Raw genomic sequence first — 16,746 nt, 5'->3', positions numbered from 1 at the left:
TCACTGATGTGCGACTCTTACTGTGTACTTAACATTAGTAGGTATTCCGTCATCTGACACAAATCGTAATGTGAGGGTACTGAAAGGAAGTACTTTGTACATTGGGATAGAAACATTGCAAATACAGTGATTATTATTATTATTATTATTATTATTATTATTATTATTATTATTATTATTATTATTATTACATTAACGGGGAGCACTGAATCCATTAGGGTCATACAGCGCTTAGGTAAATGGGAGGCATTCACATTCGATTCATGGGAAGGGCAGGTCCAGCTCCTTGGATCAAGAGCATCTCACTGGCATCAAGGAACATCCTCTAAGGTGGGGAGGATATTGTGAACACTGTCATACAAGACTAGAGCTCTCCTGATAAATTGTGAATATGCATACATCATTTTAAAATTATATTTAAAAAAATATTAATATATCGATGTATTTTTCTGTTACTTTTAAGAAAGCCTAACTTTTCCACCATAGCGAAAAAAAGACACCCACCATCATTTAACTATTCATTGTCATTAAATTGCAGCAACGTGGGATGGATGGCGGAACATCAGCATGTCACAATAGTTTGAGAACTAGGCTACGTTCTCTCAAGCATCAAGCAGTAATGATTGGCTGTAGTGTAGGTAGGGGAAGTCACTGGTGCAACGTGATGTTCTATACCACACTGGCAAACACCTGGATATAGGCGAGGCCCATGTTTTAAGGTACCGTGTTTCTTGGGTCACTGTAGATAAGGCATAGCACTTTCAGATCACAACCGAAGGACTTGATCTCAATCCTGAAAGGTGGAGACAAAATAAGCAAGGTCTTCTTGCACATGTAACCCCTGCTCATCTAGCAATAACTAGGTACCTGGGTATTTGCCCTGGGGGAAGAGGGGGAGAAAGGTGATACTCTTGCATTTGACAGGATAAGGTTTTAAAAATAAGGAATATGATTAAGAGTGATTTAAATTCTAGATTAGAACAAAAATAAGAATAACACGCTGACATTATTATATTCATGGGGAAGAAATCGAGTTTGTTCCAATGAACGGGAAGGCAGCTGAAATTTCTTGAATCAAGAACCCTTGACCAGCATCAAGGTACCCCCTTGAAAGGAACTCACTGGCCGAAAGTTTCACAGTCCAGCGTCATGTTAAAGAACAGTTCCCTAGAGAATAATTTTTTTGATAGAGATGTTATAATAACGCTGTTGCAGCACTGAAAGATAATGCTGGTTTGCAGTTGAGCAATGACACAGGTAGACACGGAAGAACCACTCATCCTCGCAATCCTGGTGGGAGCCTAGTCAGTGTGCGGCCACAGGTGAAAGCATTAGTATCTTCCTCTCCTCTCGTACGGCACCCGAAGAACGCCACTCTCGACCACCATCAGTGGAAGAATTTATTGACTTGGTCATGCGAAACCAGGATAGTTTTACAGCAAAAAGATAATGGTTTCTGAAGACGAACAAACTGTTCACTGCTAGAAAATTCACCGAATCACAACTAAGATAGGACAGTGTTTCTAGAACAGTATAGTCGAAAAAAAATATCAAAAAGGAAAAACTGATGAAGACAAACTCCGACTTCACAGGCACAGTAGGTCTGGAGGAGGAGACGAAGACATGCAACAGAGTGAACAAAAATGCGTCCTGTGGACATCCTCCTTGCCTACTGTGAGTACTAGAAGAGTCCCCAGCAGGAAGGTCATCTTCCTTAGAACCATCTTCAATATGGCTACACATAGACGGATCTCTCAGTTGTGTCTGCTTCTAATGATTGGAATTCTCATCTTCCTTTTATCTAATACTAATGTAAGTCCAAGTTGTCTATCTAATACTAATGTAAGTACAAGTATACAAACAAGGGTAACAGAAACAATTAATACAACGATGATATACAATGCTAATGGAGCTTATTATAAAAGTGCAACTTCACAAACTCTTGCACAAAAGCATAATGTAAAGAAAATTAAAGAAAAAGAGGAAACTTTTATCGAAAAAGTGGAGTATCAGTTAATAAAAGGCATTATGAGGAGTGTTCTTGCTTCACACTCCAGGCGGTTACATTCTTTGGCTAAGTTCAAAACACTGCCCGAAGGTATAACAAACATAGCGAATACCTCAAAAGTGATAGATACAACCACAAGCATGGACGAAGAAACGCAAAGAAATACAAAACCTAAGGTTAAACAAAGAGAAAAAGTGAGGGGCCGTAATGACAAACACAGACAGAACGATACACATAAGATGAAGAGTAAGAAAGACCTCTCCAAGTACCACCACGAAAAAAATCTCGGGAGAGACTTGGCATCGTTACCACCCAAGAAAATTCTGATGTACACAACTTTTTTCGGCCGAGAAAGCTGGGCTGACCTGCTGGGGAGCAGGACGGACCTGCACAACTGTCCTACTGCCAACTGTATCTTCACCAATAATGCTTCAGAAGCCTCGGATGCCGACGCCCTTATCTTCCACGCCTTTGATTTTTACCCAGCGAATGTCCCGCGTGTTCGACACCCGAACCAGCGATACATCTGGCTCACCCATGAATCTCCAGGACTCTTCAGTGACACCAGCAAAGTGGACTCGTCTGTTGAAGCCGGGTTCTTCAACTGGACCAGCACCTACCACAGAGCCTCCGACATCTTCCTGCCCTACGGAGGACTCAAGTCAATTATAGGTAGAGAATCAATATTATAATATACATTATTATATTTAGAGGATCAATATTGTAAAATACATTATTATAGGTAGAGGATCAATATTATAAAATACATTATTATAGGTAGAGGATCAATATTATAAAATACATTATTATAGGCAGAGGATCAATATTATAAAATACATTATTACAGGTAGAGGATCAATATTATAAAATACATTATTATAGGTACAGGATCAATATTATAAAATACATTATTATAGGTACAGGATCAATATTATAAAATACATTATTAAATTTCAATTTGTATTCTGTAATCTATTTTTTTTTATTTTTTTAATAATCATAAGAAGATTTTCTTCAAATTATTAATCCCTGAAGATTTAAGCAAAACAAAACAAGCAGTCTGATTAATTTCAGTTAGGGTGCTTAAGTTCTCTCATCTAGGATGAGACTATCAACAGCCAATGAACGCCTGGGTACCCATTTACTGCTAGGTGACCATGAATCTGAAATACTAATAACCATCGATAGTCATCACCCTATTCATTATTAATCAAAATGACTTATTGCTGAGTGATAGAGCTTTCGATTCAGAAACACAAGGACCCATGTTTATCTAGACTTATCTAGAACTATGTATTTAGGTATTAGCCGTCTGGTGTGAGTGGCATTTTAGGGTCAGTAGTATACTTTAGATAAGACCAGATATTGGAATGAAGTGAGATACGACAGGAGCTCTTAGTCTGTAAATAGAACTCTGTAACAAATTGTTTTTTACAGGTGAGCGTGACCTGGGGCGCCCCGGCCTCCTGAATACGTCAGGAGTTACATACAAGTCATATATAGCAGCTCTGCAACACGGAGATCTACCTACTGGACATTTCAACCAGGAGCTTGTGGGTAATTGGTCGTCCTTCCTGTCTCGTCCTAAGCTGGTGTCTTGGATGGTATCCCACTGCAACACACTGTCTGGTAGTTAAAACCCTAGTTTTTAAACAACTCTACTATTATTGCATCTTTCTTTTTGCATTTTTTATGGATTAAGGCATTAAGACTGATATGATAAATAGCAGGTGTGAATATAGTTTTTGAATGGATTGTATATATATTTATTATATGTATGAAAGGAGGGAAGGTTTAACCTAAGGATTAACAGAAATCATATATAGTTCCTTTGTATACAGGACAATTGAATAAAAGAGTGTTTAAGAATTACAGGGCGTAAGTCTGTTGAATAGACCGGGCAAAAGCGTAGGGCAGAATTACTATCGATAAAGTTAGGGAAAAGACAGAAAGCAAATTTGCAGAAACAAGAAAGAGTCGAGGTGTGCGGACCAAATGTTAACACTGAACCATATATGTAAATAATATTTAGATAAGGGTAAGATGTTACATTTATAGATTTGGGAAAGGTATACAAGAGTGTAGGTGGGGAAGCGATGTGGCAAAAAAAAAAAAAAAAGAATATAAATGATTATAACTATGACCATAATTTTTAAAGGGGTGGACCGGTAAGCCAGCGGAAGGCCTCGGTCAGATGACCGAAAGCTCCATCGGCGGATCATCACATGATCCGTCAGACATCACGTGTTCTGTTTCCTGACAAGCCTCACCAACCAGCCAAACCAAGCGATATGACAAATGTTGTAAATGGATGGAAAAGTTTTTGTAAGAATATTGAGGTTCAGGCTAGGTAAGTAGGAGACAAAAGAAGTATATTTAGTGAAAAAGGATTTTGAACAGGGATATGTGACATAACTAATTTTTTTTATATAGGTGTGGTTGATAAAGGATTCAATGCTAGTGTTGGGAATAGGTGAAAGATGATCTTTGTTGATGACAAACTGTTTATAGGAGGGTCAGAAGGAAGGTTGCAGAGGTTTATGAAGGAGTCTAGGATGATGTATAAATATAGGAAGTGGGAAGTGATCATAAAGCAGAACAATGCGGAAAGTTTAAGTAGTAGTTTATACAATGAAAGATCTAATGTCGGATCGGCAGGAAGGAATATGGAGGAAGTAAATATACTGGATATACAAGAGGGGATGTGTCGACAGAAAGGTCTGTGAATGACGAGGTAAATTATAGAATGGACTGGGAAAAGAAAGTAGTTGGGATGTTGAGGGGTCTGTGGAGAGAACGTTTATTAATGGATGGCTCGGCCAACACTTGATTGGGCGTGAGCCATTGTGCAACGAGGAGGCTGTAGAGAGTAGAAATGTGCTTGAGATCAATGTGTTTAAATGATGAAGAAAAAAAAACGGGTGAGGAAATTTAAATGATGTGGTAATTCAGATGGATGTGTTCATTTAGAAAGGAAGAAGCAAGATAAATTGACCAGGATTTTATATAAATCTGGGTTGGATGGAAGCTGGTGTTGAGGATGTCTCAAAAAGGGCTGAGAGTATTTGGAAGTTTTAAGTGGAAGGGGCTTGAATATCTAGCAAGTTTTTTTTTATAGGATTTGATTTGCTTTTGAAGTGTAAGGCAACATGAGGAGATTCAGGAAAATTGGCTTGTGTGAGCGTATTAAATAAAAGTGAGTGAAGGAAGTGGTTTTGATGAGATGATGTGCTGTTGAGTGTGAACAAGGTAACATTTATGAAGGGATTCAGGGAAACTGGTTAGCCGAACTTGAGTTCTGGAGGTGGGAAGTACAGTGCCTGCATTCTGAAGGAGGGGGTGAGAATGTCGCGGTCTGGAGGGTCGTCTTGTGATAACGTGCTCCTGGCAACATGCACTGAAAGTGCTTTCTTCCTTGTCGGGTCACCTTGCCTTGGTGAGAGACAGACGAAATGTAAAAAAAAAAAAAAAAAGTCAGGAAAACCGGGTAGCTGGACTTACGTTTAGGAAGGGGGGTGAGAAAAGTGCAAAAACAAAATTTTTATTTAATCGCACCACCCTGCCTTGATAGGAAATGGCAGATGTGTTAAAAATTAAATAATATTAATATGTTTTGTAGTCTTTCAACAATTGAGCCTAGTGACTAGGTCTTGCCCTCTCCCTCCACCTGGGTGCCGGCAGGCAGAGAACTGTATGTGAAGGAGCTGCAGCAGTACCTGCAGGTGGATGTGTACGGCGCTTGTGGTCCTCTAGCTTGTGGCAAATCTCACCTCGACACTCATTGCTACCAGAAGGTCCTCAGACCCAACTACAAGTTCTATCTGGCCTTCGAAAACAACCTGTGTGATGACTATATTACAGAAAAAGTGAGTTGTGCCTTTCATAACGATCCCACAACTTGGAAAAAAAATGGATGAAGTTTTTATCCTTTTTTTCTTAGATATTTAATATTTAAAAGCGTCAGTATCTGCTTGGTACATTGTTGTTGCTTCTCACTGGAATAATTACTCGTTAATATTAAAGGCCTCCTTGTTTGAAGAAACTCAACAGAGTAATACGTGGATAAAAGTATAAAACCTTTTATTGTACTAAAGTATGGTGATAATAAGTAACCATGCCGTGCCCAAAACTTGTGTACTAACACTTTATTGCATCCTCACCTGTCCCGTCTGTGGTACAGGTCTGGTACCCTCTACACCATGGACTGGTACCGGTGGTGTACGGAGGCGCCCAGTACTCCCAGTTCCTGCCTCCTCACTCCTACATCGATGCCACGCACCTCAAGCCACGTCAGCTGGCTCGCCTCCTCACCAGGTCAGGATTTTCTCGTTTTACTCACATGAGCCGCCTAATGTTGTTCTCCTTACTCATCTTGTTGTCCTTATATATTTGACTTTATAATTCTTGGTTTACCCTTCTTACTTACCTTCTCTTACGTTCCTCACTCACCTTATACTTCTTACTTACCTTCTCTAACGTTCCTCACTCACTTTATACTTCATACTTGCCTTCTCTTGCGTTCCTCACTTACCTTATACTTCTTACTTACCTTCTCTAACGTTCCTCACTTACCTTATACTTCATACTTACCTTCTCTTACGTTCCTCACTTACCTTCTACTTCTTACTTACCTTCTCTTACGTTCCTCACTCACCTTATACTTCATACTTATCTTCTCTCACGTTCCTCACTCACCGTTTACTTCTTACTTACCTTCCCTTACAAGTTTCTCACTCACCTTATATTTCTTACTCACTTTTTAGCACAATAATCAATTTACACTATCACTCATATAACGAATTTCTCCTCAATAACATCACGATACTCACCCAAGTTATTCTAAGTATATTATTCACCTTGTGTCCTTATTGACCTTCAACTTCTCACTCACATTATTCTTTATTCAGTTTACTCCCTTCACATTATCCTTCACTCAGTTTACTCTCTCTGTTCACCTTATATACGAGTAGCTGTATATCAGTAGTTTTTTATACAGAAAAGTAACTAATAAGACAATTGCGATTTATGGCACATTACTGAGATGTTTCGCCCACCAGGGAATTTATCAATTCTCAGAGATGAGCAGAAAGAGCATCTAACGTCTCTCCAATATATATATATATATATATATATATATATATATATATATATATATATATATATATATATATATATATATATATATATATATATATATATATGTATGTATATATATATGTATATATATTCTCTCTCTGTATACAGTATATTGTATCTTATTAACAAGCACAAGTAGCTGTAAAAGAAGACTTGGGAGAAACAGATAGACCAAGAGCACGAGATATCTTTGTACTGCAACATTTAGTTGCGTATGGTATATCATCTATAAAGCTAGTTCACAGACGGTCATATATCCACCTCAAGAGATTCGGAAACATTGATCTGTCCAGTGTTGTATCTAGAACGTTGACACTGACTTGTCAACGCCTTCTCTTTTATTTCAACTTTCTTAACAACTTAAAAGGAGTGGTGTTTTGTTCGTCAAGAAACAGGACAGTGTCTCTGTACACGGGTCACTCTGCGATCCTTCAAGTCAACTGACAGTTTTTAGTGACTTAAGCTTTGTCTTGTATGGTAATGTTATGTAAGATTTGCTCCTCTACTAGTGCCAATTTCTCTACTAATCCCTGTTTTTCTACTAATATATTAACTGTACAATAAGTATATATATATATATATATATATATATATATATATATATATATATATATATATATATATGTATATATATATATATATATATATATATATATATATATATATATATATATATATATATATATATATATATATATATATATATATATATATATATATATATATATACACTCAGATTATACATTGATTTCCATTTTGGGAATTGAAGAATTCTAGAGGTTATATAAAGTTAGTTAAATATCTTCATAATACACCTGATACTCATCCTGATGGTTGTAGTCAAAAGATTACAGATGCTCAAAATATGTCCAGGGACTGGGCTCCAAAAATTTGATAGCTTAATCTTGCTAAAACATAGGGTAATGAACCTAATTCAGTCTTATACGAGCTACACTATAATATTGTGTGACTGAACTCATGTCTGCATAAATACTGTCATTACGATTGTAACCAGGTACAATGTATTAACATACAAATAGTTCATTACCACAGTAATATGGTTAGCTAATATGAAGGTGAAGTATGGCCTTAATGAACCACAGGCAGTCAACTGGGCTTGATTATGATAAACTGTGTAGGCTTAGCGGAAGCGCCTTCAGCTCACACTCGAAGGACCGGGGTCGATCCTAGAGCGAGTGGAAACTTTTTTACACCTGTTCTGCTCACCTAGCAGTAAGTAGGTACCTAGATGTTAGCCAACTGCTGTGGGTGGAATCCTGGGGAAGAGGACCACAGAAACCTAATGGAAATCGTCCACACTGCTTGGCTTTCATAACTTTGAAAGGAGTGGAACCGTAAGCCAGCAGAAGGCCTTGGTTATAAGACCAAAAGTTTCAGTTGGCTGGTCACTATATGACTAAGACCCGCGTCAAGCAAAACTTGTCTTGTTTCCTGAAGAATATAATGCCACCACCTTGACTACCTTGGGTTATCCTGGGTTACTAACCCTCCGATTTAATAATTCAAAATAACTGTTCTTCTAGTGTGGCTGCTTCACCACGTGTGTACGGTCGCTACCACCTGTGGAGGCAATACTGGAGAGTGTTACTGTACCCTCCACTGTGTGAACTGTGTCACAAGCTCCACCATCACCATCCCTCCACTCTCACCGTCCACCCACCAACTTGGTGGGCCGCCCTCAACAACTGCACCACCCTCTACCCTCTACACCAGTACCCCAGGAAGGACCTGAGAGTCCTGCTTTATGACCTGAAAAAGAAAATGGACAATGTCTTCTTACCCAATGTAAAAAATATGGTTTAGCTATAGGTATGAGGGGTCCTTTCTTATATGTGTATCTGTATAGATTTTATTTATTTATTATATTTAATCAATTATATATTATAAGTGAAAAGAAACACGAATACCATTAAATTATCACAGCACATAATAATAATAATAATAATAATAATAATAAAAATTCATAAAGCGTTCGTAATATGGTTCACTTGATTTTTATTATTATTATTATTATTATTATTTAAAAGAAGCGCTAAACCTACAAGGGTCATACAGCGCTGACGGTTCAGTGGATATGGTATCAATTTACTTCCCGGGGAAAGTGTGGATTATGTCTTCCTCCATATCACCATACAAGCTTCTCAAAATATTCTCTATCATACCTCTACTACCTTATCCAACATTTCACCAATGTCACTCAAGGCTGACAAGTTAATTTTCTCTCCGTATTTTCTCAATTTATCTCTCTCCAAAACTGGTTATATTCACAAGAATTACTGATAAAGTCACACACTTCATTTTATTTAGTTTTTCTTATCTTTCTTTGTCACTCTTCCTTATTATCATTTAAACGTTGTAATATCTGTTAAATATTTTATTTTTTTGGACACCATTTCAACCTCATTATTTCATCTTTCTCTCCTCTTTCTTCCGGCACCCACCTTCCTATATCCACAAACTTATGCTGCACCCTCTGATGCTCCAATTTTAAATTTAAACCGCTTTTCACATCTCTTGCCTAGTGGCACCATTTTCCAGTCCTTCCACCTTTCTCTTACCGTAGTTGCCACTAATAATAAAGTATATCAGTGGCTATTCTAAAAACACCAACATTCAGAATAGTACGCAACTGCCCAATGGAAATAAGTCTGAGTTTTTTATGTTTTACACATATTTTGCTATGTATGATAATTGTACTTATGTGGACATGTACCTAAATAAACTTACTTACCTTCATCCTATTATACTTTAGGATTTAGCCAGGCCAGCACATAATTCCTCAGAGAACTCTTGCGTACATCATATCTTGTATTCTGTAATTATCGCTTTCTTCCTGAAACATGCATTACCTGTTATTTTATTAAACCTGTTTTTAAGCACAATTAAATTAAAGGTCCTCAGTTATTGTTTACTCCTGTCATACCAAATATTCCTACAACACCGTCGGTAAAAGTGACTCCCACTTTAGGTGTCAAGTTTCCCAAAACAATATTATTTTGTTTGGCAACAGGGAAGCGAATTAAATTTCTTTTTAACACTAAAAGTTGTTAAGAAATAGCAAAAAGGTAAAGTCAGATGTATGCTGGATGTAAGTAGAGGCTAATGTGAATCACCGGCAACTTTAAGTATTCACGAGACAGACTGGGAATGTCAAACTTGAATGTCAGACAAGAGTCAGAAACCAAAGCAGAAGTAAGCTTGTCGAACCCACCACCTTCTCTGGGAGGCGAACTTCTGTGTGGTAACACCAGTCAGATACCGTACCACAGCACCGCTACATTATAAAAACAAATGCCAGTATATTTCAGCTGATTTAAACCTTTGCCAGAATGCAGTCACCTGGTAAATCATTTTACAGATCAGAAACATAAAGTTTTGTTGCTGAAGATGTGTAAATAAATGTAAAATAAAGCCTTCAATATCATCTGTTTTCAATTTTCCTGTGGTTTATTTTGCGTCGGACCTAATAAACCGAACTTGCCGAATAGGCCGAACACCCTTAAAAATTAAACTTTCCCAAAAAATTCTCTGACAGAATGATAGCGATTTTTTTTAATTGATATAAAAACTTATTTTTGCACCAAAACTGACTCAGAAACCTCACTTTACCTCTTATAAACTGACCGATTTTTTTTAGCTAAATTCTGTTATGTATAGTAGGTCAATTTAAATTTATTTAATATTCCTTTAATATATGATATATATATGATATATATATGATATATATATGATATATATATGATATATATATGATATATATATATATATATATATATATATATATATATATATATATATATATATATATATATATATATATTATATTATATATTCTTAGAGTTTTCCGCTGATTTTAGATTCGTTTTGCTTAGAGTGATTTCCGTTGATTTATGGCAAAAACAAATTTTTATTCTGCTTATTCGGCACGAGATACCATTGCTAAATAGGCCAAACATGCCGGTTTGGCCTATATATATATATATATATATATATATATATATATATATATATATATATATATATATATATATATATATATATATATATTTATAAAAAATATAGGGAGGTACCACCTCTAGAACTGGATTGGGGAGCCTCATCCTCAGAGAAGAGAATAATCAAATTTCTCTTCGGAGCTGTTTGAATATTTTCTTCTACCACTCCCTATATTCTATGAGAACTTACTTTCCAAACAAAATGCATTAACAAGCATACAATGGGAAAGAGAACAACATGAATAACATCTCAGAGCCTGCATCTCAAATGCTTCATCCAGCTCCCCTGTGGTGGGTCGTGTACCCAGAATGCTGCAGGGATTTTCCCTCTGGATCGCAACACTGAGTCTCTGAAAGAGGAAGCTAGCCGCTCTGGGGTTCTTGGTATCTTTGACGAGTTTTTCACCTAATTCCTTCAGGAATTTTAGAGCACAATTAACCCCAAGGGTATTCGACCCTACTGGGACGAAGTTATAGCATGGTGGCAGTCCTCTGTATTTGTTGATCTGGGTTTCCCTGCAACTGACGGGCCCACCCCCTTCAGCTTCGTATTTTACTAGCTTCATCCTTAAACAAGGAAATTTAATGAATCTATTCCTGCTTGTTAAAATCGTTGATGTACAATACATCAGGAACTTTTATAATGAAACCTCTAAAAATACCATAGCTGCTGCACCCATAGTCTCATGACTGACGATATCCTCATCACCTTACTGAAGTCTCCCAGGTCAGATTGATATATTTTATTAAGAAAGAACGAAAAGGCACAATACCGTGACTGGAACAATATTTTTTTTCGTTAGGTTCAGAATGATTTTTGCGAAATTATTGCATACACAAATTTTCGCTTGCCCTGTTCGGCAAGAGGAGCGTTCCTATTTAGGCCAAAATCGCAAGTTTTACCTATTCAGCACGATATATATATATATCAACCTCTGGTATTATATATATCTTCTGTACTTCCTTTTACATGCAGACTGTGTTCCCTCCTTGGACAGCCACCACTGTGCAGTACACGTGCCGTCTTCTCCCTCCTCCACCTGCCACACTCCACCTTCAACCCTCACCTAGTTGAGAAGATGAAAACATTCTCCAGTCGGCTGGTGACCACCACCCAGCGAGCCGCTCCATTCTCGCTCACTACGCTGCACTCACCAACGTTATCTTAGTGTTTCCCATATTGTCGCCTCAAAAAAAAATGAAAATAACGTTATTATTGATGTGTATATAATTTATATTCATCGAGAAACAGTACATCCTTTGGGGTTATTCAGCGCTTTTGTAATCAGTAGCAAGAAGTCACCTGTATTTTAATAAATTGCAGTGAGAAGCAAGTGTTGATTAATGTACCATAGATAACGAGGGTTGTGAAGTGTAAACACAACTTCATCCTCATTCTAGTTAAACTAAGAAGTCTGCAACTTACAGTGAGTATTGAAAACAATCTATATCTCTACCGTTTATACACTGAATTTTAATTAAAGTTTTGTATTTTAGAGCCATAACATTTAGTATACGTATATATTATATCTCGGTATATATAGAATTTGCAAGCAGTATGTATATACTACCTGAAAGTGTCCAGATTAGGTTAGGTAAGGTTCGTCAGGAAACAGAACAAGTGTTTCCTGACGCGGGGCTTAGCTATATGATAACCCACAGCTGGAACTTGTGGTCCTCTGACCGAAGCCTTCCTCTAGCTTACCGGTCTGCCCCTTTAAAAATTATGGTTATAGTTATAACCATTAGGGAGCTTCTCTGTAGTCCCTTTAGTGAGACATGACCATTTCTTTCGTGAACTGAATAGTGGCGTCGAATATTCGTGCACGCAACGTGAAGACAAAATTGCTAATGATTCAAGCAGTGAAGCTGAAAGAGGTGTATGTGGTTCGTTCAGTGATCACAACCCTCCCCGCACAGCAAAATACTTTGAAGTTCGATGACAAGGTGAGACATAATGACCGGGTCTTCTTACGCCTTGCCACCCAGCGGTGAAGACACCTATGTTAGTCGACTGTTTTCGAGTGCATCATGGATAAATATTACAATGAATATGAGGAAGGAATTCCATAACGTTAACTCAATGTTAACTCGCTCTTTTATGCTCTTGCCTTCTCATCAGAGTATATACACGAGGTGTGTATCTCTCGGAGTTATACACAGCTGGAGGTATATACCAAGAGGTATGTATCTCAGTGTGTATATTTTTATATATACACCGAGAGGTATGTATCTCAGTGAGTATACAGTTATGTATCTCAGTGAATATATGCCGAGACGTATCTCTCATTGAGTATACAGTTATGTGTCTCAGAGAGCACATGCCGGAAGGTATCTTCTTTAGAGATTATGGTAGTATCTGGACTGGTGATGAACAAGTAATATGCATCCTTAATGGTCTATGTGTAGTCGATAACCTTTAATCGTAATAAACTATCCAGTTATCATCCTTAGTCAAAGACCAGCATGTAACATTTTATTCTTTATTTAACTGTAGTTACCGCAGACATGTCTGGCACGCTTCACCACGTGCACATTTAGTGAGGTTCAACCACCGTTCAAGTTGCCCAACTTAAATGTAAAGCTGGGACATGCAATGATGCATGATCTGATTGGGTGGGATATTCGTTGATCTGACTAATTGGGACATGCGTCGCTCTGATTGATTTGGACATGTACTTATCTGATACTTGGGACATACCTTGATATGACTGGGTGGGACATGTGGTTCGCTGATTTCCATGTCTTCTTGAACACTCTTTTCGATTAGGTACAATTAGTTTTACTATTTTAGGTTAGGGAAATCTAAATACAGCTAGTATAGTTATGTCTTTTCAATTAGTGGAAGATGGAAAACATTTTCAGATGAATTAAAACCAAATGACCTTGAAATCTTATGACAATGGAAGGGTTAAGTCACCAAATGTCAGGCAATTGTTCCCAAATTGTGATCTTACCTTCTCTATACACTAAAGACAAGCAAGTATTTCCTTTGATACATGTAAGACAAAGTAACCTTGCTCAATGTATCACGTTTCTACAATGCCTCACGTCACCCACATACACAGGACGAAATAGGTAAGGTAACTAACTAAAATGCCAGAGGTATCTGGACAATGCAAAGAAACCTTGAGGAATTACTGTTATTGTTCCGCGTTGTCTCTAACATGACTCTTAGCTTCATTGAACACCGGTAATTAACCAACCTTTAATTAGTTTAACAATTACGGCTGTATCTGCCACACTGTTAAGCGGGTGTCATGAATATCAGACCAGAAACCTTTCACCCGTGAGACTTCCAGAAGACCAGTTTTTATCACAATGTTTTGCATATATGCTTCAACTAGTTCTTTTAGTATGTACCACAGCACGAGTGTTGCAACAATACAGGTCACACTAGCCTCATTAGATCACTGTCAGTGGCACTAATAAAACCAGACACTGTCTAGGACATGTATACTTGGCCTCTCACGTTACGCGATTTAGTAATGGCTTTTGACTTTGCGTTCAGTGCACCAGCACCAGTGGTGCGATCTATGCTGCCAAGGAGTCAAAATGTACATAGCAACGTTTTCTCTCGTGTAAGCGAGACTGTATCCTTCTACTGTGTTTGATTTATTTGCCTTTTGGTTCGCTGTCCGTAAGTGTTTCCTACCAGGGCTCGTGAGATACAACAATTATTGTCGTATGAATGGCCAGCGTGTACACCTGTAGTTTATCACGTGAAAGGCAGCGAAAAAGAATACTTGTTTGATAAAGACCTGTCTTTAACAGAACCCAGTGAACGAAGGTTAGGTTAGGTAACATTTGTCAAGAAACAGAGCAAGTGTTTCTTGACCCGGGTCTTAGCCATGTGATGACCCACAGCTGGAGCTTTTGGTCATCTAACCGAGGCCTTCCACTGGCTTACCGGTACACCTCTTTAAAAATTATGGCTATGATTATAACCATTGGGATTGATTCCAGTGAACAAACGGTTATATCTCTTAAATATTAGATATGGGTTGAATCATAATTGCAATCTCTTTATACATTATAGTAGTTACTTTATCTTGATCAATGTTAAATTATTTCCGCATAACCCAGTGCAATAATATCACATACCCTGATGACCATAGTCAGTGTTTAGTCTAAAACAAATCTGAAATGGAATAAAAAGCAAAATAACAGGCATGCCGATTTAAAGTATTTGGCTCATAAGCCAGTGCATATAGAGACTGTTAAGTAAAAGGACACGTGTGCAGCTAATGCGACATTTTCATTGTGGCAACGTTTCGCTCTCCAGGAGCTGTGTCAAGCCGTATTAGAGATTGTTTATACAACGAATGAAACTGATAAATCATTTTGAAATTTACCTGTTCTGTGCAACCAGGTGAGAATATCACTGATCTAGGTGAAGAATGTGGACGTTGCCACAATAAAATGTCGCATTAGTTGCATTTGTGTCCCTTTACTTAACATATTGTCGGTAATTCTACCAATATTAACACCACCATTCTTCTTCGTATTGGACTGACGAAGCCACTCAGTGGCGAAACGTTACATCAATAAAGATACCAAAGTGTTGCACATGTGTCTAATTTATCAACTTGTCAGTTCTCTGAACCATTTATCTACATACTAATTTACAATATAGCGAGTTGCCATTTCGTTTAGTTTGGTCTTATCTCGAAAGTGTTTAAATATAAGGGATCAAGTGTATGGGCCTGTCCTTGTTTATACAAATACAGTACTTGAGAGCGATTTTATGGTGAAAATATCCTTTGAATAGGACCCTTCGTCTGATTTAAGATTTTATGGTGAAAATATCTTTTGAATAGGACCCTTAGTCTGATTTAATTATGTAGAATCGGACTCAATAATTACACTGTGTATCAAAGCCTTTAAACTTTACCCGTCCTTATTATGAACGTATGGTTTATAAAATATTTGTTTACGGCAGAGGACGATTGTTAAGATATAAGACCTAACGAGAAGTGTAGACGGAGGTGTAGTTGCACTGACATTAACCTCAAGAAGCTCACTGTGAAGCAAAGGTGACTGGCGTTTGGACCAGGAAAGGAGTTTAGCTACCTTGCCGCTCAGGAAATCACCACCCTGGTAAGGAGTTTAGCTACCTTGCCGCTCTGGAAATCGCCATCCTGGTAAGGAGTTTAGCTACCTTGCCACTCAGGAAATCGCCACATCCCTTGCATTAAAAGGTCAACGTTATTGTGCTCATTTGACATTTGTATTGAAGAGTTTTCCATCTTTCAGTGGCACATTGACGAAGGTCTGTCGGGTTTGGCGGACTTATCATAAGGTGACAGTTATCCTAACTGGCCTCTCGTGTGCACCACAAGACTGTCCGTTCCTGTCTACCACACTAGATTTAAGGTAGTCACGTATAACCTTGGAACATTTTGTAATGCTCTTGTATAACAGGTTCGTGATGTGGTAGATGTCACTAGGGCAAAGAAACACTTCCACAGCTGCGCTGACGTGTACAGTTCTTTACATTTGCTGATAAGTTGAAACAGTGATATCATAAACTTCTTTTTTTGTTATCAAACCAACATAGAATATAAAAATAACATGAACAAATAT

The 16,746-nt window shown here is 37.7% G+C and overlaps 1 protein-coding gene across 3 annotated transcripts in view; it reads left to right on the top strand.

Moving 5' to 3' along the window:
- Positions 1-352: 352 nt before the first annotated feature.
- LOC128692362 (alpha-(1,3)-fucosyltransferase C-like) overlaps positions 353-16,746 on the top strand; it is a 38,589-nt gene continuing 22,195 nt past the window's right edge. The window contains exons 1-5 of one of the 3 annotated variants that reach the window (XR_011393471.1): positions 353-2,680; positions 3,446-3,637; positions 5,690-5,874; positions 6,189-6,322; positions 12,137-12,587. Coding sequence is in view for 2 of the 3 variants with exons in the window: in XM_053781502.2 (XP_053637477.2) it covers positions 1,624-2,680; positions 3,446-3,637; positions 5,690-5,874; positions 6,189-6,322; positions 8,689-8,968 (1,848 nt within the window). In the remaining variant the exon portion in view is untranslated. Of the gene's footprint in view, positions 2,681-3,445; positions 3,638-5,689; positions 5,875-6,188; positions 6,323-8,688; positions 10,574-12,136; positions 12,588-16,746 lie in introns of those variants that run through there. The other 2 variants (XM_053781503.2, XM_053781502.2) reach the window with 2 other exon arrangements.

Source organism: Cherax quadricarinatus, chromosome 53 (assembly GCF_038502225.1).
Source record: "Cherax quadricarinatus isolate ZL_2023a chromosome 53, ASM3850222v1, whole genome shotgun sequence".
NCBI lineage: Eukaryota > Metazoa > Arthropoda > Malacostraca > Decapoda > Parastacidae > Cherax > Cherax quadricarinatus.
Note: the sequence above shows the minus strand (reverse complement) of the source record. Positions and strands in the feature narration are given on the sequence as shown.